Source organism: Vipera ursinii, assembly GCF_947247035.1.
Source record: "Vipera ursinii genome assembly, chromosome: 13".
NCBI classification, from domain to species: domain Eukaryota; kingdom Metazoa; phylum Chordata; class Lepidosauria; order Squamata; family Viperidae; genus Vipera; species Vipera ursinii.
Genome location: NC_139526.1, coordinates 13,757,472 through 13,784,668, shown reverse-complemented (window position 1 = coordinate 13,784,668; position 27,197 = coordinate 13,757,472). Strand labels below are relative to the sequence as shown.

The 27,197-nt window shown below is 46.4% G+C and overlaps 1 protein-coding gene across 1 annotated transcript in view; it reads left to right on the top strand.

Annotated features, from left to right (window-relative positions):
• LOC310646351 (BOS complex subunit NOMO3-like) overlaps positions 1-15,530 on the top strand; it is a 37,214-nt gene extending 21,684 nt beyond the window's left edge. Inside the window, exons 18-31 of the mRNA XM_083372743.1 lie at positions 477-572; positions 1,231-1,440; positions 2,219-2,301; positions 4,255-4,414; positions 5,540-5,666; positions 6,894-7,007; positions 7,797-7,924; positions 9,234-9,375; positions 9,698-9,781; positions 10,867-10,977; positions 12,258-12,359; positions 13,200-13,319; positions 13,869-13,961; positions 15,106-15,530. Coding sequence (XP_083228869.1) covers positions 477-572; positions 1,231-1,440; positions 2,219-2,301; positions 4,255-4,414; positions 5,540-5,666; positions 6,894-7,007; positions 7,797-7,924; positions 9,234-9,375; positions 9,698-9,781; positions 10,867-10,977; positions 12,258-12,359; positions 13,200-13,319; positions 13,869-13,961; positions 15,106-15,237 — 1,702 coding nt within the window. The 3' untranslated portion in view covers positions 15,238-15,530. The remainder of the gene's footprint in view (positions 1-476; positions 573-1,230; positions 1,441-2,218; positions 2,302-4,254; positions 4,415-5,539; positions 5,667-6,893; positions 7,008-7,796; positions 7,925-9,233; positions 9,376-9,697; positions 9,782-10,866; positions 10,978-12,257; positions 12,360-13,199; positions 13,320-13,868; positions 13,962-15,105) is intronic.
• Positions 15,531-27,197: the final 11,667 nt, after the last annotated feature.

Sequence of the window (27,197 nt, the reverse complement as noted above, 5' to 3'; positions counted from 1 at the left end):
TTCAGAAGACGGGGGAAGGCCATCTTGCCTTGTGGGAGATGGGTCCTTTGTGAGTTGCCATGCTCACCTTGGCAGCCATTTTGTGAATCACGTAGCTCCACCCAGGCTGCCATTTTGTAGATAAGCCGGAGCCTCCCTGTAGTAGCCATTTTATGAGAGTTCCCCAAACCTCATCCATTTCCAAAGGTTCCTTTACGATAGGTGATGTGACTCAACTTCAGGAAGAGTTTTCTTTACTGTGAAATAATTTGATAAACTACTAGTCTCTTTCCGTAAGTCTTAGATTTGAAACCCAACTGTAGTGAAATGTATTTTCTTTTCTAAATTTGTTGTTGTGACACACTTAAGCTGCAAGGGTTTCAGAAAGCTTCCTGCCAATAAGGTCATGATTTCTTGTATCCAAAATCTGATGTGAGCCAATGTTGAGTAAGTTTTCACCTTGAAATTCCACTTTTTGGGTTGGATTATTCATCCAGGTCTGCTCCAAGTATCCTGACCCTGACTGCAATTCGTCACCACGTGCTTGGAACGATTACCACTGACAAACTAATGGATGTGATGGTTACCATTCGGTAAGAATCGGATGGCCTTCAGAAGGCTGTCCTTGAAATGTCTTTCAACTTTGGCCAAGTATTGGTTCTCCCGTAGACCAGGATGGAGGAATTGGTATTATATTCTGGTATCTTTATCTCTCTTAGATTTCAAATCTTATTTTCTCATTTAATAGAAGTTAATAGAACCTAGGAATGTCAGAAGTTCTCCAGAGGTTGCTGAATTGGCACCAAGAACATTTGACCAGCATAATGATGGGTTCTGGGAACTGGGTTGCAGCAATATTTGAAAGTCTACAAAGTCCTTCTGCCAGAGCATGTAGTATGCTTGTTACAAGATCCCCGTAGTCCAGAGTGCCCCATATTCAATCTGGTGACCATACTCCAAGTTGGAGTAGGAGCTCCTTCATTGGGAAGCAACAGTAACTCAGCATTGATTCCTTTGCTCTGAATGAAGAAACGATGGGTTCTTGACATCTTTAGGTAAACAGTTCAAGTAGCACGTGACCGGAACATTGAATGTGTTGTATGTTCCTCCTGGTTCACATGGGGATGGAAGCACATCCTTTGTGTGCTAGGTTAGGATGATTGTTCCATTTAGTCTTTCAACGACATAGCTGAATTCTAGGATTACAAGAACCTGCAGTGGTTTTCACAAGGCCGCATTCCCCTCTCCTAGGTCTTCAATCGACAGTGAACCTGATTTGGTGCTTGGGCCATTGAAATCCCAACAAGAGCTACGTCAGGAGCAGCAACGGGCTGAAATAGAAGCTCGCCGGCAGGAGAGAGAGAAGAAGGGACAAGATGAAGAAGGATCTAAGCCACCAGTGCAGGAAGTGGTGGAGGAGCTGTTGGGGCCATTCTACTATGACTTTTCCTATTGGGCAAGGTGCGTTGACCTTGGGTTGGAAGAAAACCCTTTTGTGTGTTTTATTATTTTTACAAGTAACCTATTGGAAGACCTCCAAAAGAACTTCCTCCTCCTGTTTTCCTCACTACAACAGCCCTGTGAGATGAGTTGGGCTGAGAGAGAATGTCTAGCCCAAGGCCCCCCAACCTGCTTTCATGGCTAAGGTGGGACTAAAACTCACAGTCTCCTGGTGATTGGCCCAAAGTCACCTAGCTGGCTTTCATGGCTAAAGTGGGACTAGAACTCAGTCTCCTGGTGATTGGCCCAAAGTCACTCAGCTGGCTTTCATGGCTAAGGTGGGACTAGAACTCACAGTCTCCTGGTGATTGGCCCAAAGTCACTCAGCTGGCTTTCATGGTTAAGGTGGGACTAGAACTCACCATCTCCAGGTGATTGGCCCAAAGTCACTCAGCTGGCTTTCATGGCTAAGGTAGGACTGGAACTCACAGTCTCCTGGTGATTGTCCCAAAGTCACCCAGCTGGCTTTCATGGCTAAAGTGGGACTAGAACTCACCGTCTCCTGGTGATTGGCCCAAAGTCACCCAGCTGGCTTTCATGGCAAAGGTGGGACTAGAACTCCTGGTCTCTTACATTCAGAGTCTCTGTTGATTGTGAAGGAACTTCCCTGCAACAGCTGGAAGGTGGTTCCTTCCACTTGCCTTGGAAAGACAGTTTAGACTAAACCAGTATAACAAGTCGCCGTAAATTTCGGACCAAATAGTCTTAAGGTCCAACGCTTTTATTGTGTGATTTCTAGATCCGGGGAGAAAATCACGGTGACACCATCATCTAAAGAACTTCTTTTCTACCCTCCTTCCATCGAAAGTGTGGTCAGTGGCGGTAAGTCTTGGCAGTCGTTCTGCGGTGTTTTCCAGGCATCTCCAAGTGGGACAGGAGGGAATCCAGAAAAAACATAATCTAGAAAGCTGAGAAAATGATCAGAAGTTAACATGAACGGTGTCAGTCCCCCAAACCCAAGAAAGACAAAATTACTTCTAAGAAGCTTCCTTCATGCAATTGTTTTTCCACGGATAGACAGATTCTTGCCAAACTAAAGCAAACTACTTGAATCATTAAAAGATACGTGAGAACTTCTAAGGAGGAGCCGTCTTAACTCTCTTCCTCCCAACCAGACTTATCTAAATTTCACGGTCTCTTGTTCCTCTGCTTTGCAGCTCTTTCCTCCTGGGAATCCAGGCTATATTCTACCTACACCTGCAACTATACAGCTCCCAGCATCCCGCTACTTTGGCCAAGCTCTCCATAAGCCAGCCGGAACTGTAGTTCAACAATTGTAGGAGAGAAGAGCAGGCAGAGCCTAGGGGTGGAGTCAAGCGAGTAATAAGCTGAGAATCATTACGTTTCCACAAACAGTCTTAAGTCCAACCCCTCCACTGACTCTTACCTGGTGCCAATTTAGTGCTGATCATTAGTTTTATTTATTTATTTATTTATTTATTTTATTATATTTGTATACCGCCCTTCTCCCGAAGGACTCAGGGCGGTGAACAGGGCACATATAAAAATACAGAGTACAAAAATTAAAAAAGAATTAAATAGGAGCCCGAACTAAAACAATAGATAGTAATATAAAAATCTACAATAAAAACCCCAACACCTCCCCCATCAGGCCAGGCCGGCTTGTTCAAATAGATAGGTCTTCAGACCGCGTCGGAAGGAGCGGAGATCGGGTGCCATCCGGAGCTCAACCGGCAGCTGATTCCATAAAGCCGGGGCGCCCACAGAGAAGGCCCTCACCCTGGGGGCCACCAGCCGGCATTCTCTGACCGGTGGCACCCTGACTAGATTCTTGTGTCTAGGCGTGAACAATAAGTCAGCAAGTGGAACTTAGTGAGCGGTCCTGAGTCTTTATGCCGGGCACCAATAACTGGAGAGGTGGTTTTCCTACAGTGGGGACGACGTCCTGCAAACTAGCTTGTTCCTCCACTTGTTCCCTCAGATACATCTCTCTAAAATGGGAGAGAACATCGCCATCCAGCCACATTGTCTCAAGCAATGTCTGTTGCTTTCCCCTCGTCGGATAACGCACGTACTGTCCATTGACCACCTTAACCTACTCGGAAGTGACATCTTTCACCTTCTGTAGCCTTTCAGACAAAATAAAAACACCCTGGAAGGTGGAGTGAGAACAACTTGTGGAGGACTAAATTGTCCATCTTTGATGCAACGTGCTGTGCATGGATCAAAATGTCTCACCTGTTAAATGGTTGTATCTCCTTAGATCAGGGGTGTCAAACTCAATTTCATGGAGGGCCGCATCAGCATAGCGGTTGCCCTCAGGGGGCCGGGTGGGTATGGCCAGGGTGGGCGTGGCCTACTGGGTGGGCGTGGCTAGAGTGCGTATGGCTTTCTGGGTGGGCGTGGCCAGCTCTACATCGTTCGCATCAAGGGTGCCTATGGGGGCCTGGGCAGGAGTGCGACAGATCTGAGGGTCTCTGGCAGGAGGAGGGTCTCTGGGCCAGGGCCAAGGCAGTGGGGGCCGTTCCCTCACTGTTTCCAGGATGGCTTTGCGGGCCGCATGAAACCACTTCGCGGGCCGGATCTGCCCCCCTCCCCGGGCCTTGTGTTTGACATGTCTGCCTTAGATGATACACGGTGCAATTGAATGGTCATTCATTGGTAACTAACATCCTTCTCCTCCCCAATTAATTCCCAATGTGTTTTGATAGCGGTGAAGCTTGCAGGGTTGCTGGTAATTCCTACCTTCCCGTTCCCGTTAGTGCCGAAATCTTGGCAACTTCTTCACCATTTTTCTCCTTTCCTTCGTTCCAGAAAGCTGTCCCGGGAAGCTGATAGAGATATACGGCAAAGCGGGTCTCTTCCTGGAAGGACAAATTCATCCCGAATTGGAGGGGGTTGAAATCATAATTTCTGAAAAAGGGGCGCCTTCCCCACTGATTACAGTTTTCACAGATGACAAAGGTTCCTACAGGTAAAATTCTAGTCCAGGGAGTTGTGACTAGAACAGGGGTCCCCAACCCCCAGTCCGTGGACCAGTACTGGGCCGCAGCATGCCAGTAACCGGTCCACACAAACTAGCAAAGCCCCATCTGCGAGATGCAGGCAACACACAAAACCACGCACCCTCCGGTCCACAAAAAAAACCCCTCTCTCTATGTAACCAGTCCCTGGTGCCCAAAAGGTTGGGGGCCTCTGGACTAGAAGACCTCTAAGGTCCTTTCCAAGCCAATTATTCTATGTTCATAGATGGTACTAGTTGGTCTTCCTTCCCTTCAACCGTTACCAGCTGTGTCCTTTAGATCAGGAGTCCCCAATCCCTGGTCCATGGACCGGCAGCGGTCCATGGCATGCCAGAAACCAGTTTTTCGGAAACCAGTGGAGCCCCATCTGTGGGATGTAGGCAGCACACACAACCACACCTCCTCCGGGCCAAGGAAAAACCTCTCTCCGCTGAACCGGTCCCTGGTGCCCAAAAAGGTTGGGGGAGGCTGCTTTAGATGAGTTGGCTTGTATAGATCATGAGGCCTGATCTCATCTGGAAGACTCAGATCTCTCAGGAGCTGCCCCAAAGAAGAGGGAGTCAAGCTATTCTCCAAAGCGCCTGAAGGCAGGACTAGAAGCAACGGATGGAAACTAGTCAAGGAGAGAAGCAACCTGGAACTAAGGAGAAACTTCCTGACAGTGAGAACAATTAACCAGTGGAACAACCTGCCTCCAGAAGCGGTGAACGCTCCAACCCTGGAAGTCTTTAAGAAGAGACTGGACAGCCATTTGTCTGAAATGGTGTAGGGTTTCCTGCCTGAGCAAGGGGTTGGATTAGATGACCTCCAAGGTCCCTTCCAATTCTGTTATTCCATGTTCTTGATTTGAGATTTTACTGAACTTTACAGGAGTTGTGGGTATTTGAGGGTACAGTAACGTGCCTATACATAACTTTATTATTATTATTATTGTTGCTGTTGTTATTATCATCATCATTTCTTTGGGGGAAATTGTCTTGTCTTATGATGGGTTGTTGGATAGCCAGTTCCTCACTTGTCAATTGAGATTCTCCGCTTCGTCTTTCTTCCTCCCCAACCCTCCTCCCCAAATAAAGTGTGGGACCGCTTCACAGTGATCTGGAATACACCGTAACTGCTCAGAAAGAAGGTTTCATTTTGAGTGCGGTGGACGAGACCCTTGGAAATTTCAAAGCTTTTGCTCTTGCTGGGGTCACTTTTGAGGTAAACCTTTTTCAGGTGTTCTGGAAAACCTTTCTTCTCCCTCCCCCTCCCCGCTTCTTGACAATTTGGGTTCTGTCTTCAGGGCAGGGGGGGTGGGGTGGAATAATGGACAAGTGATGATTTATCACTTGCTGCTTTTATGTACAGTGAGAGCCTATGCACCAGAGACAGATTCCTTGTGTGTTCAACCACACTTGACCAGTAAAGAATTCTATGCTGTCTGAGAGGTAGTCCTTGATTTACGACCACAATTGGGATCAGACCACAATTTTAGTGTCAAGCAGATGTCTGGGGCCAGACAGGTTCCTTTGCAAACTTCTTCATCTAGGTCAGGGGTGGGGGACACCTTGGCTCTTTTATGACTTGAGGACTTCAACTCCCAGAATTCCTGAGCCAGCATGGCTCATGGGGTGGGGGACACCTTGGCTCTTTTTATGACTTGTGGACTTCAACTCCCAGAATTCCTGAGCCAGCCATGATCTCATCTGGAAGGATGAGATGCTGGCTCAGGAATTCTGGGAGTTGAAGTCCACAAGTCTTGAAAGAGCCAAGGTTCCCCCACCCCTGACCTAGGAAGTACAGTTTTCTCTTAAATCTAAATCTACAGCAATTTTACGTTTAGCTTTCTTCCTCAACCTGCCTAGTTTGGATTTTGGTTGACCTGGGGAAGATTGAGCGCCCCGATTGAAGGCCATTTTTTGAGGGGTCTTTGGTGCTCTCTTGAGCTTGGTGGTTTTCTTGCAGACATTTCATTGCCAAACTAAGTAATACCATTAGTGCTACCCGAGAAGGGAGTGGAGTTTGAGAACAAGCCTCACTCCGTTGCTAGCACCGATGATGCTACCTCGTTGGGTCACGAAACATCCGCAAGAAAGCAACCAAGCTCAGAGAGCACCAAAGACACCGCAGTTCAACCCTGGCCTACAAATATTCTGAAGGCCATGTCTCAGCTTGGCTTTTCCTTGCCAGAAAAGAAGTTGGGTCCTATTTGAAGATCTCCAGACAAGAGCTCACCATTCCAAGGACTTGTTAGAGTCACTTTAGGACCGCCTAGAGTGGAAGGAGATCTGTTGGGTGGACCATTGTTCAGCTTGAAGACATGTGGTCGCTTACATTTCTTCTCTTCCCTCTCCCCTGCAAGAAGTCAAATCAGTCCTTTCATCTGGACCCTTGAGGTTGCACTGAGCCAGCTTGATAGCATGTTGCTTGCATTTTTCGTTTGGACAGATTAGATCTGAAGATGGTCATCCCCTTGCAGGAGTTCTCCTTTCGCTCAGTGGTGGTACATTTCGCTCTAACCTCCTGACTCAGGACAACGGCATGCTGACGTTCGCCAATCTGGTACGGCTTTTATAATTTACAGCTTTGGGGCCAGGTCACCCAATTCCCAGTTGCAATGTATGGCAGTGAAAGTTGGATCATAAGAAAGGCCGAGCGCCAAAGAATGGAGGCCTTTGAACTATGGTGCTGGAGAACCTGCCAGTCCCTTGGACTGCAAGGCGATCAAACCGGTCAGTCCTAGAGGAGATCAAACATGACTGCTCTTTAGAAGGCCAGATCCTGAAGCTGAAGCTCAAATACTTTGGCCACTTAATGAGAAGGAAGGACTCACTGGAGAAGAGCCTAATGCTGGGAAAGATTGAGGGCAAGAGAAGAAGGGGACGACAAAGAATGAGGTGGCTGGATGGAGTCCCTGAAGCAGTAGGCGTGAGCTTAAATGGACTCCAGAAGATGGTAGAGGACAGGAAGGCCTGGAGGAACGTTGTCCATGGGGTCGCGATGGGTCGGACACGACTTCGCAGCTAACAACAACAACAACATCCAAGGGGAAAAGCACCCAGTTGCCTCTCCTGCAGAAAAATTGCCCCATCGCTGTCCTCACCTCCAGCCGGTCAGACATTTTGGGGGGCAGGGGATGGCGAGAAACTGTGGTCCAGTTTGGGCGGCCCCAAGTTGAGGTGGGCTGGAGTAGAGCATTAGTGACTCTTGAGGTTACAATCAAGGTGGTCCTTGATTTACAAGCACCATTGGGATCGGGGTTTTCACTGAATTGTAGCACCTTTCTGGGTGTAAATAGGTTAGGGGGTGGGTGGGGGGAATAATAGTAAACAAGTGGGTCTCCTTTCACAGAGCCCTGGGCAGTACTACTTCAAACCCATGATGAAAGAATTTCGCTTTGAGCCCTCGTCTCAGATGATCGAAGTGCAGGAAGGCCAGAATCTTAAAATCGCCATTGTTGGGCACCGTACAGCTTACAGGTCAGTAAATGTGAGCTTCAGGGCTAGTGAGGGCTGGAAAATCAGGGTCGGGTCTGGTGGAATTCCCTGATCCAGACAGCAAGGAAGTTGAGAATGTAAAGAGGTTTTCTTCAAGGGATATGAGGATGGTAGAGATAAGAGGTCCAGGTCTTCTCTTCCGAGAGGCAGTGTCAAAAGAGAGGCGAAGTTGCTGAGATCCGCCTGAATGTAAATTCTGAATACCATCCTTACTTTTTCTTTGAAACTCGACTTTCTTCCCCATCTGCTTTTCCTCCAAAATAAAGGGACACAAATGGCCTGGTTTGTCTTTATATCTGGGAGCTTGACACCATTCCCTCCTTGAAGACTTCTGTCTCCATTAGACAGTTTTTAGTTACTATAGTTTTTATCCTTAATTACTTCAATAAAGCTCAAGTAACTCAAAGCAGCAGACATACCTACTACTCTTCCTCCTACTCTTTTCCCACAACAGCAACTGTGTATGGTGGGTTGGGTTCAGAGAGAGTGACTGGCCAAGGTCTCCCACTTGGCTGTCAATGCTTAAGACAGGACTAGAACTCACCATCTCCTGGTGATTGGCCCAAGGTCACCCAGTTGGCTTTGCATCTAAGGCGGGAGTAGAACTCACCGTCTTCTGGTTATTGGTTCAAAGTCACCTGGCTTTCATGCCTAGGGTGGGACTAGAACTCACCATCTCCTGGTGATTGGCCCAAGGTCACCCAGTTGGCTTTGCATCTAAGGCGGGAGTAGAACTCACCGTCTTCTGGTTATTGGTTCAAAGTCACCTGGCTTTCATGCCTAAGGTGGGACTAGAACTCACCGTCTCCTGGTGATTGGCCCAAGGTCACCCAGTTGGCTTTGCATGTAAGGCGGGACTAGAACTCACCGTCTCCTGGTGATTGGCCCAAGGTCACGCTGCCGGTTTTTCATGCTTAAGACAGGACTAGAACTCACCATCTCCTGATGATTGGCCCAAGGACACCCACCTGGCTTTGCTTCTAAGGCGGGAGTAGAACTCACTGTCTCCTGGTCTTTGGCCCAAGCTCACCCACCTGGCTTTGCATCTAAGGCGGGACTAGAACTTGCCATGTCCTGGTGATTGGTTCAAAGTCAGCTGGCTTTCGTGCCTAAGGCGGGACTAGAACTCGCCATGTCCTGGTGATTGGCTCAAGGTTGCCCTGCTGGTTTTTCATGCCTAAGGCTGGACTGGAACTCACCGTCTCCCAGTTCTAGGCCAGCACTTGCACCACCGCACCAAGTCTTAATTCAAGGGTGTTACTTGAACCTTACCTTCCTCCTTTTTCTCCAGTTGCTACGGAACCGTTTCTTCTCTGAACGGGGAACCTGAGCAAGGGATTGCGGTGGAAGCAGTAGGGCAGGGGGAGTGTGACACCTATGGAGAAGACACGGTCACAGATGAAGAGGGGAGATTCCGGCTACGAGGTCTGCTGGTGAGTCTCTTAAAAATGGCAGAATTGGTGCAATCTCCTGTTGGGTTTGAGTTAAACCACTGGCGGTTTTGAGCGGGGCTGTAACTCAAAAGCCTAAATTTACTCATGGCATAATAAGCCATAATATGTTGGGCAAACTCAGCTCTTTTAATTAGAAAATGTGGATTTATGGATTAGTGTCAGGTGAATTCAGCTACTTAACGTCTTCTTCCACACCTTGTGATTCAGTTAACTCAGGGTTGATGCGAAAGCAGTTGCGTGTGTCCTAACCACACTTGGGATGTTAAGTTGCCTTGTTTTTCTTAATTTTATGCATAAAAAGCCATCCTGTCTGTATCACATCCAACTGAAAGCCGAAGGCAACGATCACATCGAAAGAGCTCTGCCCCAGTATTCTGCTATCCAGGTAATTCTGTCCTTTTTATAGAATGAATGAATGAATGAATGAATGAATGAATGAATGAATGAAATCATGATCATTGTTCAAACGAATGTTCCAGAAGCACGGCACAGAACAATTACAGGTCATCCTCAACTTACAACCGGTCTCTTAGCAACCACTCAAATTACCACAGACCCCTCCAAAAACAGATTTACATTTACTTCCATTTTGGGGGGGGGGCAAAAACGCCTCACAGTGAACGATGGGTTTGTCAGACCTGCCCCGGTCTGATCTCCTCAGAAAGTCAAACTCTCCACTCCGTTTGGTTGAAGTGAAAAGGCACTTTTACTAAGAGATGCCGATTGCAGTAGAGTCAGGCGGAATCTGACGTTTCCCGCACATCAATCCAGAACTAACCCCCTTGGTCCTCTCAGCCCTTCCTCTCCCTCCCCATTGTCCTGATTGTGTGTGCAGCCAATCCGGCACCGCCAAGGTGTTTTGGGAAATGCTGAGGTGTTTGGGCTGGTGGAATTCCACTCTCAGGGAAAATGGCCTTGAAGATGCCAGCACGGACCAGATTCCAAAACACACTGGTTTTTCTCAGCTGTCAATCCTCCCCTCCCAATAGAGGTATATGGCTTTATTGCAAGAGCCATGGTGGCCTAGTGGTTAGAATGCAGTATTGCAGGCTAACTCTGCCCACTGCCAAGAGTTTGATCCTGACCAGCTCAAGGTTGACTCAGCCTTCCATCCTTCCTAGTTTGGTAAAATGACCCAGTTCCAAAATAAGAATTCTCCCCGGGGAGGTAGGAGAGAGAACTTATTGAGACGTTAACCCAGTTTCGTTTTAAATGAGGTGATTATCTTTAGCCGAGTGTGCACTCCCATGTTTCAGTTTTGACGTTTAACCCTTTGGGACTCCTTGAGCTCTGAAGCTCCTTCCTTGAGAGAATTGCACGCTTCACCTTCTTCCCCCACGGCACACCAAGGAGCTTTAAGTATCCCTTTTTTTTAGCTGCAAATTTGATGCGGCGGTTGACCTGAATGGCATTCCTTTTCTCGTGAGTCTTCCCTTCTCCGCCCATCATGCTTCTCCTCCCAAATTGTAGGTCGGCAGCGATGACATTGACAACGTGAACATCATTGCTTTTCGCCAAATTAACCAATTCGATCTGAGCGGAAACGTGATCGCCCCTTCCGAGTACCTCCCTACCTTGTGGGTGAGTAAGTAGGGGTGGGTTTGTCTTGTTTTCTCAGGGTGCAGAAGGAAAAAAGTGAACTAAACTGGGAATAAAAGAAATTATCTATCTATTTGCTGCTTCTGATGCAGCATGAGACCGATCACGAAACCTGCTCATTGCTACTGGGCCTTGGAGGGGAAAAAAAAGTTTCTTAAGGAGCTGCTGATAGCTACAGCTGGCACAGCCATGCCAGATCCAAATACAGTTCATTGTTGTGGTTCCTCGCCAGCCAGTGGACCCAGCAGCTGAGTCTGGGGAATCAGAGGAGGAGGAGGAGGGGCCTGGAGTCTCATCAGTGTAAAGAGGAAGGCTCTGAGGAGCTCTAAGACTAACAGTCTGACAAGGAGCCTGGCCCCTCTACTTGTGCTCAGGCTGAGACACAGCTGTGCTGGGAGCCTGAGTTGGACAGTGATGAAGCACAGCTGGGACAAATCCAGGATGCACAAAAGCGCCGGCAAGAGAAGCGAGTAGGACAGAGGAATGCAATGGGGCGGCTTCAAAGGCAAAGGAGAAGGCATTAGGAAGCCATGCCTTGGCTGAATTATAAAAGGGTGGGTGTGGGAGGTGTTGGTTGCCGAAGGCAACCGTTCGTGTTGAGGATCAAGTTTCTGTGAACTGTGTTTGTTTGCCTTGGCACATTGACTCAGGTTTGTGAATAATACAAGGGGTTTGGGTTTTTCCTGTGGTTCCTGCCTGCTTGATTGGAAGAGGGGTTTCTCCTTGTGAGCATAACAAGGACCCACATGGGCTGGGACAGAACATTCATTTAGTGACTGTTCAAAGTGACAATATCAATGAAAAAAAGTGACCTACGACTGTTTTTCACATTTATGACCATTGCAGCATCCCCACGGTCTCGTGATCAAAATTCAGAGGCTGGGCAACTGGCACGAATTTACGACGGCTGCAATGTCCCGGGGTCACATTGTAGCCTTTCGAGAAGCGAAGGCAATGGGGAAGTCAGATTTACTTCACCACCGTGTTGCTCGCTTGACGACTGCGGTGATTCTACTTAAATCATTGTGGCGTGAAAAGTTGTAGAATGGGGCAAAGCTCTTACTTAGCAGCGGAAATGTTGGGCTCCATTATAGTCATAAGTCGAGAACTACCCGTAGTTTGCCCATCTGCAACCAGAAATAATTAATATTGATGCTCAGTTCAGCTGAGGTGAGGGTTAGCTTTTGACTACCCCCCCCACCTCTCAAGTGTACCGACAACCATCATTTGTGTGCCTGTGTGTTTTCTTTTCTCCCCCCCAGGTGAAACTTTACAAGAGTGAAAACTTGGACAATCCAGTTCACACGGTCTCACTAGGCCAATCCTTATTCTTTCATTTCCCCCCTCTGCTGCGGGATGGAGAGGTAATCTCTTTTGTATATTTTTTTTTAAAAGAAAAAGACAAATCTATAAGAAATGTTACTGGGTAAATAGGGCTGTCTTTGCTGAACAGGGACGCGGTGGCTCAGTGGGTTAGGACGCTGAGCTTGTCATCAGAAGGTCGGCAGTTTGGCGGGTCGAATCCCGAGTGCCGCGTAACAGAGTGAGCGCCTGTTACGCGTCCCAGCTTCTGCCAACCTAGCAGTTCGAAAGCACGTAAAAAATGCAAGTAGAAAAATAGGGACCACTACGGTGGGAAGGTAACAGCGTTCCGTGCGCTTTTGGCGTCTAGTCATGCCGGCCACATGACCACGGAGACGTCCTCGGACAAGCGCTGGCTCTTCGGCTTTGAAACGGAGATGAGCACCGGCCCCTAGAGTCGGAAAAGACTAGCACGCATGTGCGGGGGAACCTTTACCTTTACCTTGCTGAACAGGAATTGTTTCCTTCTGTTTTCACTTGGTCCGTCTTTTAAAACATCTTGAAGGGAGATGAGTCCTTAGGAGTCCTGGGATGAGGGTTTCTCAATACGGGACGTATTTTTCCCCTTCGGCTGCAGAAAAGTTAAAAGAGTTTTTCCATTGCTGTCCATCGTAATCCTGGATTTTGGAAAGAAATAGAGGAAATGTTAGTGACCTGTAGATATGATGTTAAAAATCTGCTGCAGCAGTGATGCCTGCCTGCTTTCAGGATTTAAAAGAACCCAAGCAAAAAGAAGGAGAATAAGGTTCAGCATTCGTTGTCCTTTTTTTCCGTTAAAGAGGATTTTATTTTGTTGTTGTTTTTTCCTTTCTCCATCCCATCTCTCGTTCTTTTCCTGCTAGAATTACATGGTGCTTTTAGATTCCACGCTGTCCAAGTCCCAGTATGACTACACCCTACCTCAAGTTTCATTCACCACCATCGGATACCACAAGCACATCACCTTGGTATTTAATCCTATGGTAAGGTTCTGCAAAGAGAGAGAAAAAGCAAAGTGGAAATCACCCCCAGCATAAAACCAGGGTGGGCTCGCTTTGTCGCATACACTGGTGGGCTGGCAGCCACGATCTGTGCCTTGCCGCCGGGGTAGAGGAACCTAGCCAATGGAGATTTATTCACAGCAAACCATGGCGAATCCAGACAAAGAAAGTCGATAACAGTATTGTAGGAGAAGGATAGGCAGAGCTGGGGGAGTGGAATTAAGGTTGTCATCAGCCTAGAGTCATTACGTTCCCACAAAGACTAACCCTCTTTTGAATTCTGTTGACCCTTATCTGGTGCTAATGTAGTATTGAACTTCAGTTGAGTAGATTCTTGTATGTAGGCTTGAGCAATACATCTTCTGAACTGTACCTTAACGGATGGTCCTGATTCTTTGCACCTGACAAATACAATGTCTTCGTTGATTTCTACGGGACAACGTAACACCACTGCCCTTGGCAAGGTGTGGATTTCTCTGGGCCCCTTAATGACCAAAAGTATTCTAAAACTACAGGCATCTTCTTTTTCAGAGAAAACTGCCAGAGCAGGATATTGCCCAAGGATCCTACATCGCCCTCCCGTTGACACTGCTACTTTTGTTAGCTGGCTACAATCACGATAAGGTAATTGAGAATTTCTTTATAATGATGCCAGTGTAGTTGTGGTTATGCTTTGGGTTGAGTTGTTTCCATTTTTTGTTGACCCAATGAATGGCCTCCCTTCGTTTTGTAGCAAGCTACAAAGGCGTTGATGCTGGGAATGAGGTTTGGATAGATGGACTGTGGTTGGGATCACTGTCTTTCATTGCTTTGACCAATCAGAGGCACCAGCTAATTCTCAAGAGTGCGATACTACTTCTTTCCCGGTGCTTCTAAATGCATGTATTTATTTTGCCAAACTTCCATCCAGAAGACGGGCTGTTTGAAAGTTGCCGAAGTCTTGTGTTTCTCGACCTCAGCAACGCCAAAATGTGTGGACTTCCAAGTCCTAGAATTCCTCAGCCAGCAAGGGTGGAGCTGAAGTCCACACTTCTTGACGTTGCTGAGGCTAAGAAACACTGGACTAAACCATCATGGCCTCTAGCTTGGGTAGCTTTATAAGGGGGTGAGGAAAAAAAAAGTGTGGTGGGGGCTGGCTGGACCCAACGCCTAATAGAGGGCGCCAATGGTAGGAAAATAACCTTGATTTCATTCGTGGCTTACCACGCACCCAAGAGTTGGGATGGAGAAGATTGGTGACCTTGTGGAGACCTTCCTAATGGTGGGCCTGCTGGTTGGCTGGGGTGGCCTCCCCAGGAATATACGATTTGTCTATTTAAGTGTAGTGGGATTATTGAGCTAGGGGGCCAGATGGATTGAATCATCAACTACATGTTAGTGCACCTATAGAAGAGAATATTTGTAGCTTGGGGTTGAACTGTGGGCTCCTTGGTGCTCTCCGAGCTTGGTGGTTTTTCTCACAGACGTTTCTTGACCCAGCTAGGGGACATCCTCAGTGCTAGAAGGGAATGGAGTTTGCTCTCTGTTTCTTACCTCTTCTCGCACTGAGGATGTTACCTAGCTGGGTCAAGAAACGTCTGTGAGAAAACAACCAAGCTCAGAGAGCACCACGGACGCACGTTCTAATGCACGCTCGATGGACCAGGAGAAGCTTCTCACTGCTTTGTAATGTGGTTTGATGACTTGTGTAAATAGCGTCACGCTGATCTCTTGGGTAGAATTTCCCTTTCCCGGGGCCAAAACGGTAGCCTGTTTTTTGTTCTTCCAGTTGATTCCCTTGCTGCTTCAGTTAACCAGTCGCCTCCAAGGGGTCTATGCTCTTGGTCAGGCGGGGGCCGATACAGGAGGCCTTGAGGACGTCAAGAGGCAAGCCAAGAAACAGAAGACGAGACGGACGTGAGAATGGGTGTCCCATTCAGATGCGTTGGTTTTACTGTCTCCTCTTCCTCCTCTTTTCGCCTGGCTGCTAAAGTGAGACTCTCTGGGCTACAGCAAAGAGATTCCTTGCACTGGACACCTTGACCCAGAGTTGGTTTGTCACGGGTATGATTTTTTTTTTTACACGGAGTATCTTGAGTATCACAGAAGTCCTTTTAACAGAAAGCCTCTGTCCTAAAAGGCAGTGTTGGGGTCGTAAATTATGGTCAGGTTTGGAAGAACGCTGACCCAATTAAATTCGTTTTCACCTCCCAACTCCATCCGATTTGAGTCTTGACTTTTCAGACATCCTTGTTGCTTCTTGTTTCTGATTCGTTTCATTTCCTATTTTATCTTTTTCCTCTCCAAGCTCTGATCTCTTTCAAGTAGCATCCTGGAAAATATTAAGAGGAAGGGAACTTGGCAATCCTCTGGTCGAAATTCTATGCTCAGAATTTTAGCCCCCTGTGACCATTTCATTCCAACCTTCTTCAAGCTGGCCACCATCCAGATGTGTGGATTCTCTCTCCCATAATTCTCCAGCTAGTATGGTTTTTACTGAAGATTCTGAAAGTTGGAATCCCGCACACCACGTAGATTCACTTCTAGGTGCTCTAACCCACCTTTTTCTACAGCTTAATGAAGTTCATGGGGGCTGGCTTCACCTCCCATTGGTTCAACTAACAGTAATGTCCAATGACTCCCTTGATATTGTTTGTCTAACACAGGGGTAGGCAACCTTGGCTCTTTTATGACTCGTGGACTTCAACTCCCAGAATTCCTGAGCCGGCATGGCTCAGCTTGGAAACCTCCCCCTTTCCCCTCAGCATGGCTGGCTCAGGAATTCTGGGAGTTGAAGTCCACGAGTCATCAAAGAGCCAAGGTTGCCTAGCCCTGGTCTAACAAATCTAGATTTAGAACACACAAAGGCTGCTCTATGTCTTGGCCAGTAGCAGGTTCTTGAGATGTAGATGGTTTGGATGATACCAAAAGATAGCCTAGACCAGGGATTCCCAATCCCTGCTCCGTGGACTTGTACCGGGCCGTGGCATGCCCGCAACCAGTCCGCACAAACAAGGAAAGCCCCATCCACAGGATGCAGGAAGCAAACGCAACCATGCCCCCTCCGGCCCGTGGAAAAACCTCTTTCCACGTGACCGGTCCCTGGTGTCCAGAAGGTTGGGGACCTCTGGCCTAGACCTTGCTTTTGGGATAAGAATGAAGGAACCCATAGAAACATGGAGTTAATATCTATGGAGATTCTTAGTCATCCAGTCGTGGTTATCCCGAAGGTGCTTTTTCAAGAAGCAGCTGGACTTCCTTTATTTTCCCTTGGAAGACGCTTCTCATCCAAGAACTGAACTGAAGAACTTCGAGCCGTCACTAAATGAATGGTTGGGATGTGAGAGCTACCCGTACAAGTTTCAACTTGGTGGATAATGCAATATTAGAATGTAGCCACTAGGCGGCATTAGACCTGGTTGTCTCAATGAATAGAGTGGACGAAGTGGAGAATTTCTTAGTGGAGAGAGAGCTCGAATAAAGCATGGCATTTGTGCTCAGCTGAACAACCTTCTCGGGATTCACACGAGAGCACCATTTTTTAACCAGTCTGGTTTTAAGAGAATTTGGGGTGGACCGGGAGAATTTTGAACCACCAGAATTGGCAGGATTCCAAAAAAGAGTTCCATGTATCAAGCACAAGGTGAGGCTTGGGTAGAAAATGAGTCCTGATGGAGAAGAATTTATTTATTTATTTATTTATTTATTTATTTATTTATTTATTTATTTATTTATTTATTTATTTATTTATTTATTTATTTATTTAGATTTATATACCGCCCTTTCCCGAAGGACTCAGGGCGGTTTACAGGATATTTAAAAGAAAATTAATACAAAAGTTAAAACAAATTTAAAAAAGATTAAATGAAACCCTGAGAAAAAAATAAAAACCCAGTTAAAATTAAAAATTTAAAAAAATTCTCAGCCTGGGCCAGAGAGCTCGAAGAGCCAGGTCTTCAGGTCCCGGCAGAATGAACGGAGGTCGGGGGCAGTCCTAAGCTCCGTGGGCAGCTGGTTCCAAAGGGCAGGTGCCCCTACAGAGAAGGCCCTACCCCTGGGTGTCAGCCGCCGGCAATCTTTAACCGGCGGCACCCTGAGAAGACCCTGTGGGAGCGCACTGGACGAAGGGAGCTTGATAGATCAGCATGTCTTCACTCCTAGTTTTTATGTAGTCATTTTAGTTCATATCCCCTCTTTAAGCGAGTGCCCTAGCAGGAATAGGCCAATTGCGGAGATGTTTCTTATTTGGTAGAAAAGTGGGCTCATGTGAATGGAACGGGGAAGAGACAACCTGTGTGAGTCATCTTCTACCATTAAATGGAAAGGTTAATTGACATCTCCTTAGCCAAATCACTTCAGGGTTGAGCAGACCCAGAGAAGTGGAGGAAAGCTGTATTTTGCATCTCAATAGGGAGGGGGAGGAAAATAATTGACACAAAAAGCAAAAGACCTATTATGATTTTATTTCCAAATGCCTATTTCTGCTAGTTCCTTTTTTTTTTTTTACGTTTGCTTAAATTTGCATTAGTGACGTGTGGCTTATTTTGGTAAGAATCAGCCTTGGGATTTGAGTGTAGTTCTTTATCTCAAAGGTCTGTGAAGAGTTGGCCAAGCATACCTCCAGGACACCGATGCTAAAGGGCAGAGCAGCCTAGCCCATCGTGCAGAGAATCATCTGTCATTGACAATAGCTAGGAATTCTGGGAACTGTAGTCAAATCCATCGAGTCAGTGCTAGGTCAGAAAAGATGCGCCATGCAAAGCCAATTTTTCTGGTTTGGATTCAGATTTAGACCTGGTGCACAAACGGGCCATACTGAACATGGACACATTCATCTTTCTTTTACTCTGCTAAGGGTTGGCACCTAGCAACAAGTAGAAATTTGCTAATTTCCCATCGTTCCCTTTTGTCAAGACATTTCTGCATGTCAAGAGACCTCAATATTTAATGAAGAAAAGTAATGAACCCAGTTTGATCTAATGGCTAAGGCACCAGGCTTGCAAACCAGGAGATGGTGAGTTCTAGTCCTGCATTAGCCATGAAAGGCAGCTGGGTGACTTTAGGCCAATCACCAGGAGAGGGTGAGTTCTAGTCCCACCTTAGGCATGAAAGCTGACTGGATGACTGTGGGCCAATCACTGGGAGATAGTGAGTTCTAGTTCTGCTTTAAGCATGAAAGGTAGTTGGAGACTTTGGGCCAATCACCGGGAGATGGTGAATTCTAGTCCCATTTTAGGTATGAAAGGTGGCTGGGAGACTTTGGGCCAATCACCAGGAGATTAATTTAATTTAATTTAATTTATTGAATTTATATACCGCCCTTTCCCGAAGGACTCAGGGCGGTTTACAGGGTATAATTTTTAAAACATTAATACAAAAATTAAGACCAATGGTGAGTTCTAATCCTGCTTTAGGCATGAAAGCCGGCTGGGTGATTTGGGGCCAGTCCCTGTCTCTCAGTCCAACCCACCTCAAAGGGTTGTTGCGGAGAAAATAGGAGGAAAGACGTAGTATTACATATGTTTGCCACCTTGAGCTATTTCTAAAAACAATAAAGGCAAGATGATAAAATATCTTTTGCCGACACATTCCAATTAACAACAACAACAAAAAAAACGAGGTTATATGCAAAGCACCTGCACTCTGTGTCTTTCCATTTCCTGATCTACACAAAATACTTTGACCCTTCCTCTTGAATTCTCCTTCTGGAAATAACTTCATCTAAGAAGCAAGGAAAAAGGTCAAATATTCTGTCCTCAAAACACCGTCAGCAGAGAGACTCCCAAGTCTCGTTACTGCATATTTCCAGTGAAAATGCATCCGTCATGTTCCTCTTAAGATGCCGTTTGCGGGGTTAAAAAGAGAAAATAAAAAAAAAAATGGCCAGAATTCATACTCCAGTCGAGGGTAGGCAGAGCTGGGGGGGAGGTTTTTTTTTTAACATCCGTAATGGAACAGGTTGGAAAGTGTTTTATTAAATTGCTTTTGAGAATGGTGCCAATTATTTTGCCATCTCTTGGGGGTGATGTCGGCCTTGGGCCTGTCAAAACAAAAACGCCAATCCAGAGAAGAAGCCTATTTTTATTTTATTTTTATTTTTTAAAAAAATGCATGATTCCCTCGTCCTGTGTGCGGTTGGAAAACCTGGACGACGAGTGGAGATTGTTCAAACAACGGACTCGGCAAACTGGAAGGAGGCATGTCGCTCTTTTGTCGCAACTATAACGGGCAGAGTGATCCTTTACCGGCTTGACACCGATTTGCAACGTTCAGACGAACCGAAATGTGACAGCTCGCTTGCAGGTTCAAAACACAGCCTTTTTTTTTTTAAAAAAAAAAATCCATTACGAGTTTTAATCTTCAGGACAGTTCAGGTTGGCTGGAGCGATTTTTTTTTAGGGGGGTGGGCAGGAATGACGGGACACAATGAGCTCAAAAGTGCTGCCAAAGACAGGACAAGATAAGATAACCTTTGCTGTCATTTTTTTTTCTAGCACCCGTTAAAAATGAAATACTGTTGCCTGCTCTCAAAGGGAAGTATATATCTATCCATACACATACGTGACACATATGTACACATGCTGTATACATGCCTATATATGCACCCACACCCATACATGTACATGTAGCAGTTTATCCCAAAGATCCTTTTTTTCAAGAGGCAACTGGGCTTTCTTGTTTTCCTTTGAAGAAGTTTCGCTTCTCATGCAAGAAGATTCTTCGGCTCTGACTGGATGGCGGGGACTGGAAGGATTTATACTCCTTGCAGACAGCTGGTCATTTGCATCCTTTTGGAGAGTCGTTGAGGCCACTTGGAGGTTTGTCCGTGTCCTCAGGGTCACCTGAGTAGTGCAAATGGGTCTGGAGTCTTCTTGGAACAGCTGAAAAGAATGTCTGGGTGTGGGTGATCAAAAACATCCCAATGGAACTGCTTCAAAAGTTCTTGGGTGCGCCTAACGGTTGTGCGGGCGAGCATTATCGTGAACCAACACCACAGAAGACTCCTGCGAGTTCCTTGGACTGCAAGGCGATCAAACCGGTCAGTCCTAGAGGAGATCAACCCTGACTGCTCTTTAGAAGGCCAGATCCTGAAGCTAAAACTCAAATACTTTGGCCACCTAATGAGAAGGAAGGACTCACTGGAGAAGAGCCTAATGCTGGGAAAGGTTGAGGGCAAGAGAAGAAGGGGACGACAGAGAATGTGGCTGGATGGAGTCACTGAAGCAGTAGGCGTGAGCTTAAATGGACTCCAGAAGATGGTAGAGGACAGGAAGGCCTGGAGGAACATTGTCCATAGGGTCGCGATGGGTCGGACACGACTTCGCAACTAACAACAAACACCACACTGGAAGTGGTGCCCTAGAAAACCCACCAAATGTGAAGATGCCGAAGGACGTAACTGCTCGTGAAGTTCATGGAGCTTGGTTCGACCGTCAGTTCAGACGTCTGCTTGCGAAACGTTACGAAAACTCAGACGAGGCATCCGTAACGAGCGTCAGGGCCATGCTGACTTTCAGTGTGGCGTTGGTTCACGACAATGCTCACCCGTACACCACTACACACAAGAACTTTTGAAGCAGTTCCATTAGGATGTTTTTGATCACAACCCCCCTCCCCCAATAGCCCAGATTTGGTGCCAAGTGACTACTACTAAGGAGTTTCAAACCTTGTAAGACGTTGTGACAAGTGCCTCAATTTGAACGGCGATTATGTCGAAAAGTCCTGTCAGGTTGTAGTTTTCTAATGTGTATAATAAAAATTCTGTATCTGCAAGTGTCTATCACTGATAAGCCAATGGTTTATTTCCGAATTGCCCTCGTATTTCAGCGGTCCTGTCTGAGCAGAGCAGCTTGAGAAGGCATCTTCTTGGTCCTACATCTGAGCGAGTTAACTCTTCTTTCAAAGCTACTTTGCCAAATCAGAACACTCATCTCTCCAGCTCTTCTCTCCCTCTCCCTCCCCCCCACTCCCCATTTCCCCATTTATTCAGTTTGCAAATTAATCTTTCTCCTCTGACATAATTTTCCTGCTGTCTGGGCTTAATGAAAACAAATGAATTCACAGATCCATTTTAGTTCACAGCCTCATGTGGATTTAGGCAGCGGTAATCGTATCACCTCTCTGTGCGAGGGCTCGTTCCAAACAAACAAATCAGGGTTGCTCCTGGGAAGGCAGCAATATGCAAAATATTAGGGATAAAAGGATTAGAAGTAAGAGAGAAGATGGATTTGGAGAAGGAGCTCTCCATGGTTTGTACTTGCACCGAGGTTTGATAACTACAACGGCGATAATTGCTGATTTAATTTCTCGAGAGCATCTGGGAGGAGGAACGGCGAAGACAGATAAAGTGGAGGTCCCAGCACCCCGGACCCCCAAGATTGCACTGCTAGGAGTTGAGCCGTAGCATAAAACGTTCAACTTGGTTAGTTTATTTGTGTACACATAGTCTTTGATTTACGACCACAGTGGGGACTGGAACTTCCGTTGCTAAATGATGTGATGTTGAGTTGCACCTCATTTTACAACTTTTTTTTTTTTACTGTGGCTATTAATTGCCAACAAAAGTGCGTATAGTCAGTGCTATGGTTTTTCCCAGTTGCAATGTATGGCTGCGAAAGTTGGACCATAAGAAAGGCTGCGTGCCAAAGAGTTGAGGCCTTTGAACTATGGTGCTGGAGAAGACTCCTGCAAGTCCCTTGGACTGCAAGGCGATCAAACCGGTCAGTCTTAGAGGAGATCAACCCTGACTGCTCTTTAGAAGGCCAGATCCTGAAGCTAAAACTCAAGATACTTTGGCCACCTAATGAGAAGGAAGGACTCACTGGAGAAGAGCCTAATGCTGGGAAAGGTTGAGGGCAAGAGAAGAAGGGGACGACAGAGAAGGAGGTGGCTGGATGGAGTCACTGAAGCAGTAGGCATGAGCTTAAATGGACTCCAGAAGATGGTAGAGGACAGGAAGGCCTGGAAGAACGCTGTCCATGGGGTCGCGAGGGGTCAGACATGACTTTGCAAGGGCCTGGCTGAGGAATTCTGGGAGTTGAAATCCACGACTCGTAAAAGGGCCAAGTTTGAAGACCCCTGTCCTAAGCCATATTTGTTGTTGTTAGTTGCGAAGTCGTGTCCGACCCATCGCGACCCTATGGACAACGTTCCTCCAGGCTTTCCTGTCCTCTACCATCTATATGTGCCATATAGAGGCACACAAACCTTGTAAAAGCGCCAAACCCATCTTAAGATGTCCTGATCAGCTAGCCTGATGAAGCAGCTGCTGTGTATTATGCAAAGCTTCAAAATGTGTGTAACTCTGAGCCGGAACATTTAAATCTGGGAGTTTTGCAAAGAATGGAACACCTCTGTAGCTGGACTATGATGTTGGGTATGCACCTAGGAAGGCAAAGCAGCTACAATGCAGTGGAATCTAATGTTCCCATCCAGCTGAGACAACTATGAACAAGGTAGAGATTGTGCTTCACCACGTGGAGAATGCAGTGGGAACAGCTTCACGGTCACCTACGTCTTAACCAGCTTAGAATCAGAATCAGAATAGAGCTGAAAGGGACCTTGGAGGTCTTCTAGTCCAGCCCCCCTGCTCAGGCAGGAAACCCTATACCCTTTCAGACAAATGGCCATCCAGTCTCTTCTTCAAAATTTCCAGTGTTGGAGCATTCACCACTTCTGGAGGCAGGTTGCTCGGCTGGTTAATTGTTAATTTTGGGTATCCGTGGACTGCAGTGTTTTTTCTGCTCCGAATAATCCTAGCCAGCTTCATTGTATTAGAAAGTGATTTCATTGATGGCCTTTGTGTGAACATGAGGTAGTCTCTGCTAAAGACAGTGATTCATAGCCAAAAGTGGCGCCCGAAGATAATGCCCTTCTTGGTATTAAATTATGTTTTCAAATGACACCGGCTCCCTTTGCAAAGCCGGGAGACGGATGAATGAAGTCCCTTGCCAATTGTTTTATCTTGGAATGGAGTTTTGATAATGACATGATGACCTTGTAGGAGGAAACATGCAATATACAAATCAGAGGAGAGATAAAGTGACGGTCCTCTTTCTGTGTGTGTGTGTCTGTGTGTGGGTGTGTGTGGGGGGTTTGTGGGTGTGTACGGGTGCCAGGAATATTATCACAAGACACTCTAGCTCCTTTATCATGTCCCGATGCTTGCATTCAAATCGCGTGCAGGCTTAAGCCACTCCAGCGGCAGGATGGAGGTGAAATGAATTTCTGAGCGAGGAGCAATTGTGTTTTAAATTCATAGGAAATAGAAAAGAGAACGTTCTTGGCAGCTGTGGAATCTGCTCGGCAAGCTAAAGCAGCATTCCGACAACATCACAAGCAAATTCAGAGTGCTTTCCATTGGAGGAAAATTCCACTTAGGGTTAGGTCACCATGAACCCATAGAGAACCCAAATGGACATCGCCAACAAACTCGGAGTGCTTGGGTATGGTTAGGAGGACACTTACTTTTCTAGGCTGCCCTATCTATGTTTCCTGGTAACATACATGGGAAAATCCCATTGGAGGAAAATTCCACTTAGGGTTAGGGTTAGGTCACCATGAACTCGTAGAGCAAAATGGACATCGCCAACAAACTCGGAGTGCTTGGGTATGGTTAGGAGGGCACTCACAGTCTTCATTTATTAGGCATTGCAACTGCCATAAATGCATGTCAGTTGCCAAGCATCTGAATTTTGACCACATGATTATAGAGATGCTGCATCAGTTATGTGGAAACTGGTCAGAAGCCATTTTTTCCCACTACCTTTCTAACTACGAATAGTCACTAAACAAATGCTTGTAAGTCGAGGACTACCTATACTTCAACAATTTCAGCATTCTGTGTCATGTAAAGGCTGACTAGATGCCTCCAGGAACTCCTTTAAGTAGGGATTAAGGCGATCTCACTCTGCTAAATTTTTGACAATCACTATTTTTGATTTGATTTGATTTGGAGAATTTATATGGCCATCCACTCACTTTCAGTGACTCTGGGTGGTTTACAAAAAAAAGATTTAGTGAACTTTACTCTTGGGTTTTTGGAAGGATCCCACCAATATCTGAACTATTGCTCAAGATTGATCGTTCCTAGCACATATGGAATATTTTCCTGTCTCAGTTATCCCCAGTCTAAATCTTTCTGAGTTTTCTAAGTATGTCAAATATTGCATGATACACTTTGTTTTAATCCCAAAGGATTAAAGACTCTTCCCCCCACCCCCCAACCTCCTTCCAGCTTTGAGCTCATTTCCATATTCCTCAATACTTGGGAGTGTTTACTTTTGAACACTGTCTAATTGGTAATATTTGCATTGTCTTGTTTATCTTTGAAATGCAGAATTAGCAGGGAGACGCTAATCCCTATCTTGCCTTTATCAGTTATTTGCAAAATGGCTAATTTAGCAGCCCCGATTCAACCTTTTATCAGGCAAGCAAGCAAGCAAAAACTACAGCAACTAGGAGAAAACAATGCATTGAATGCCAGCACGATGATTTCCCAGTTCTCGCCCTCCTGTTTGCAAATATTTTGTACACAGAGTCATTCAAGTTATGAGAGCTGGGGAAAAAAATGATAAGGGTGGAAAAGCAGCATTTGGTTTCTCAAGTGGATCATTAGCATATCTCAGCTGAAATGCACTGCTCGGGCCCTGCGCGCATAGTGCCGGGCTGCACTTATAACGATGTGCCTGAATTACTTGGTAATGGAAACAAAACGCACCAAGATTAATCCCTTCTGTTTTGAGGATGCCAGAGTATAATTTATTTATTTTATTTTATTTATAATTTTATTTATATACCGCCCTTCTCCCGAAGGACTCAGGGCGGTGAACAGGGCAGACATATAAAAATACAAAAATACAAAAGTTAAAAAGAATTAAACATATGCCCAAGCTAAAAACAGTAAATACATATATTAAAAATGACAATAAAAACCCAACCCATCCCCCATCAGGCCAAGCCGGCTTGTTCAAATAAATGTGTCTTCAGATCGCGACGGAAGGAGCGAAGGTCGGGCGCCATCCGGAGCTCAACTGGCAAACGATTCCATAGCTCCGGGGCGCCCACGGAGCTCAGTTTTACTCGTCAGAGTTTGTGGTCCACACCACAAACTCTGGTTCAATTGGCACCATCTTCTGTGTTTGCAGTTAACGCCATCTTCTGAGTTTGCAATTGACACCCTCTTCTCTGTTTGCAATTGACATCCTTGTCTCTGCAATTGACACCCTCTTCTCTGATTGCAGTTGACACCCTCTTCTCTGTTTGCAATTGACGCCATCTTATCTGTTTTCAAATAGTGCCATCTTCTGTGTTGGCAGTTGATGCAAAAGGAGGCTTGGAGAATTCATGTCCTGTTTCATCCCCATGAGGTGGGGAATGTGTTTAAATTATCTGAGCGGGCAAAGTCAATCATCTGGAATCTTTCTTATTTTGTGGATTTTTTTGAATGGGCAAATGGTTGCTTAAGATATCTTCCCTTCTTCTGAGTTACCAAATCTGGCTTGCAAACCTCTCTATGGCCACCAGATGGCAGCAAAATAATGCAGAAATCTCTACCTCTCTGCTGTCCTTTAGTGGTCATTTTGATTATGCAGGCCTCGTAGATCTACTTTCCAAAACCTCCTAGACCTAAGCTTCACTGCTAAATTGCCCCAAAGCTAAAAGAAAAATTGGATCCAGCTTCTTTAGCTTCTTCTACCCCAAGAACGCTGAGGGGGTTACAGTGGGGTTCAAAAGGCGTCTTTGGTGCCCACCACTGGTCTAGACCAGACATGTCAAACACAAGGCCCAGGGGCCGGATCCGGCCCGCGAAGCCATCCTGGAAACAGTGAGGGAATGGCCCCCACTGCCTTGGCCTTGGCCCAGAGACCCTCCTCCTTCCAGAGACCCTCAGATCTGTCCCACTCCTGCCCAGGCCCCCATAGACACCCTTGATGCGAACGATGTAGAGCTGGCCACGCCCACCCAGTAGGCCATACGCACTCTAGCCACACCCACGCAGTAGGCCACGCCCACCCAGGCCACACCCACCCAGCCCCTTGAGGGCAACCGCAATGCTGATGCGGCCCTCCATGAAATTGAGTTTGACACCCCTGGTCTAGACTCTAGAGCCATCAACTCCTTAACAGTCTTCAGGACACAGAAAGAACACCAAATGCTGCTTCAGTCTACAAAGTTGGATGTACAGTCTCTCTCTCTCTCTCTCTCTTTTTTCCTTTCTTTCTTACAATGCAATGGCCTCTTAGAACACCGGAGGATGTAAATACATCTTATGTACACCCGAGGAAGGAATTCGGTGTAGATGATATTGAGCGCTCCAGGAGCTACAGAATATTGAGTTGAGCTGCAGATAAAAATCATAATAAGGCCGGCTCTGATTTTCGAAGGCAGCAGCCGGCATTGGCGGCTTTTGACAGACGTGCAAAGCCTGGGAACTGCTGAGCGAACAGTGGAAACTGCCAGAGAGCTAAAAAAAAAAAAAAAGCAACATTCGGAAGCGCAAGTTATCTGATAAAGAGGCATAGATGGGGAACCGTGTACTTAAAAGTTGGCACGGTTTTTATTCCTCCTTCCGTTGGGCACCGGCGCTGCTGCATTAAAAAACAAAAAAAAAACCAACTTCTTCCGTTCCTGACCGGGGGATCAGAGGAGACCAAGAGATCGGTGCTTGTTTTGATTTCCGTCGATAATGGTGTTATGCTGCTTCTGGGATGCAGCAGGCAATTAAAATAGCAGCTAAATTCAGCCGGGCATTACAATTTCATGCACAAAGGCTGGATGCTATCGGCCCACGGACCTGTAAGCCCCCCCCCCCGGTGTGGGTGCTAAATTCCGTTTACTTGATCAAGAGACAGAGAAGTTAGGCTTTTGTGCAATGGTGTA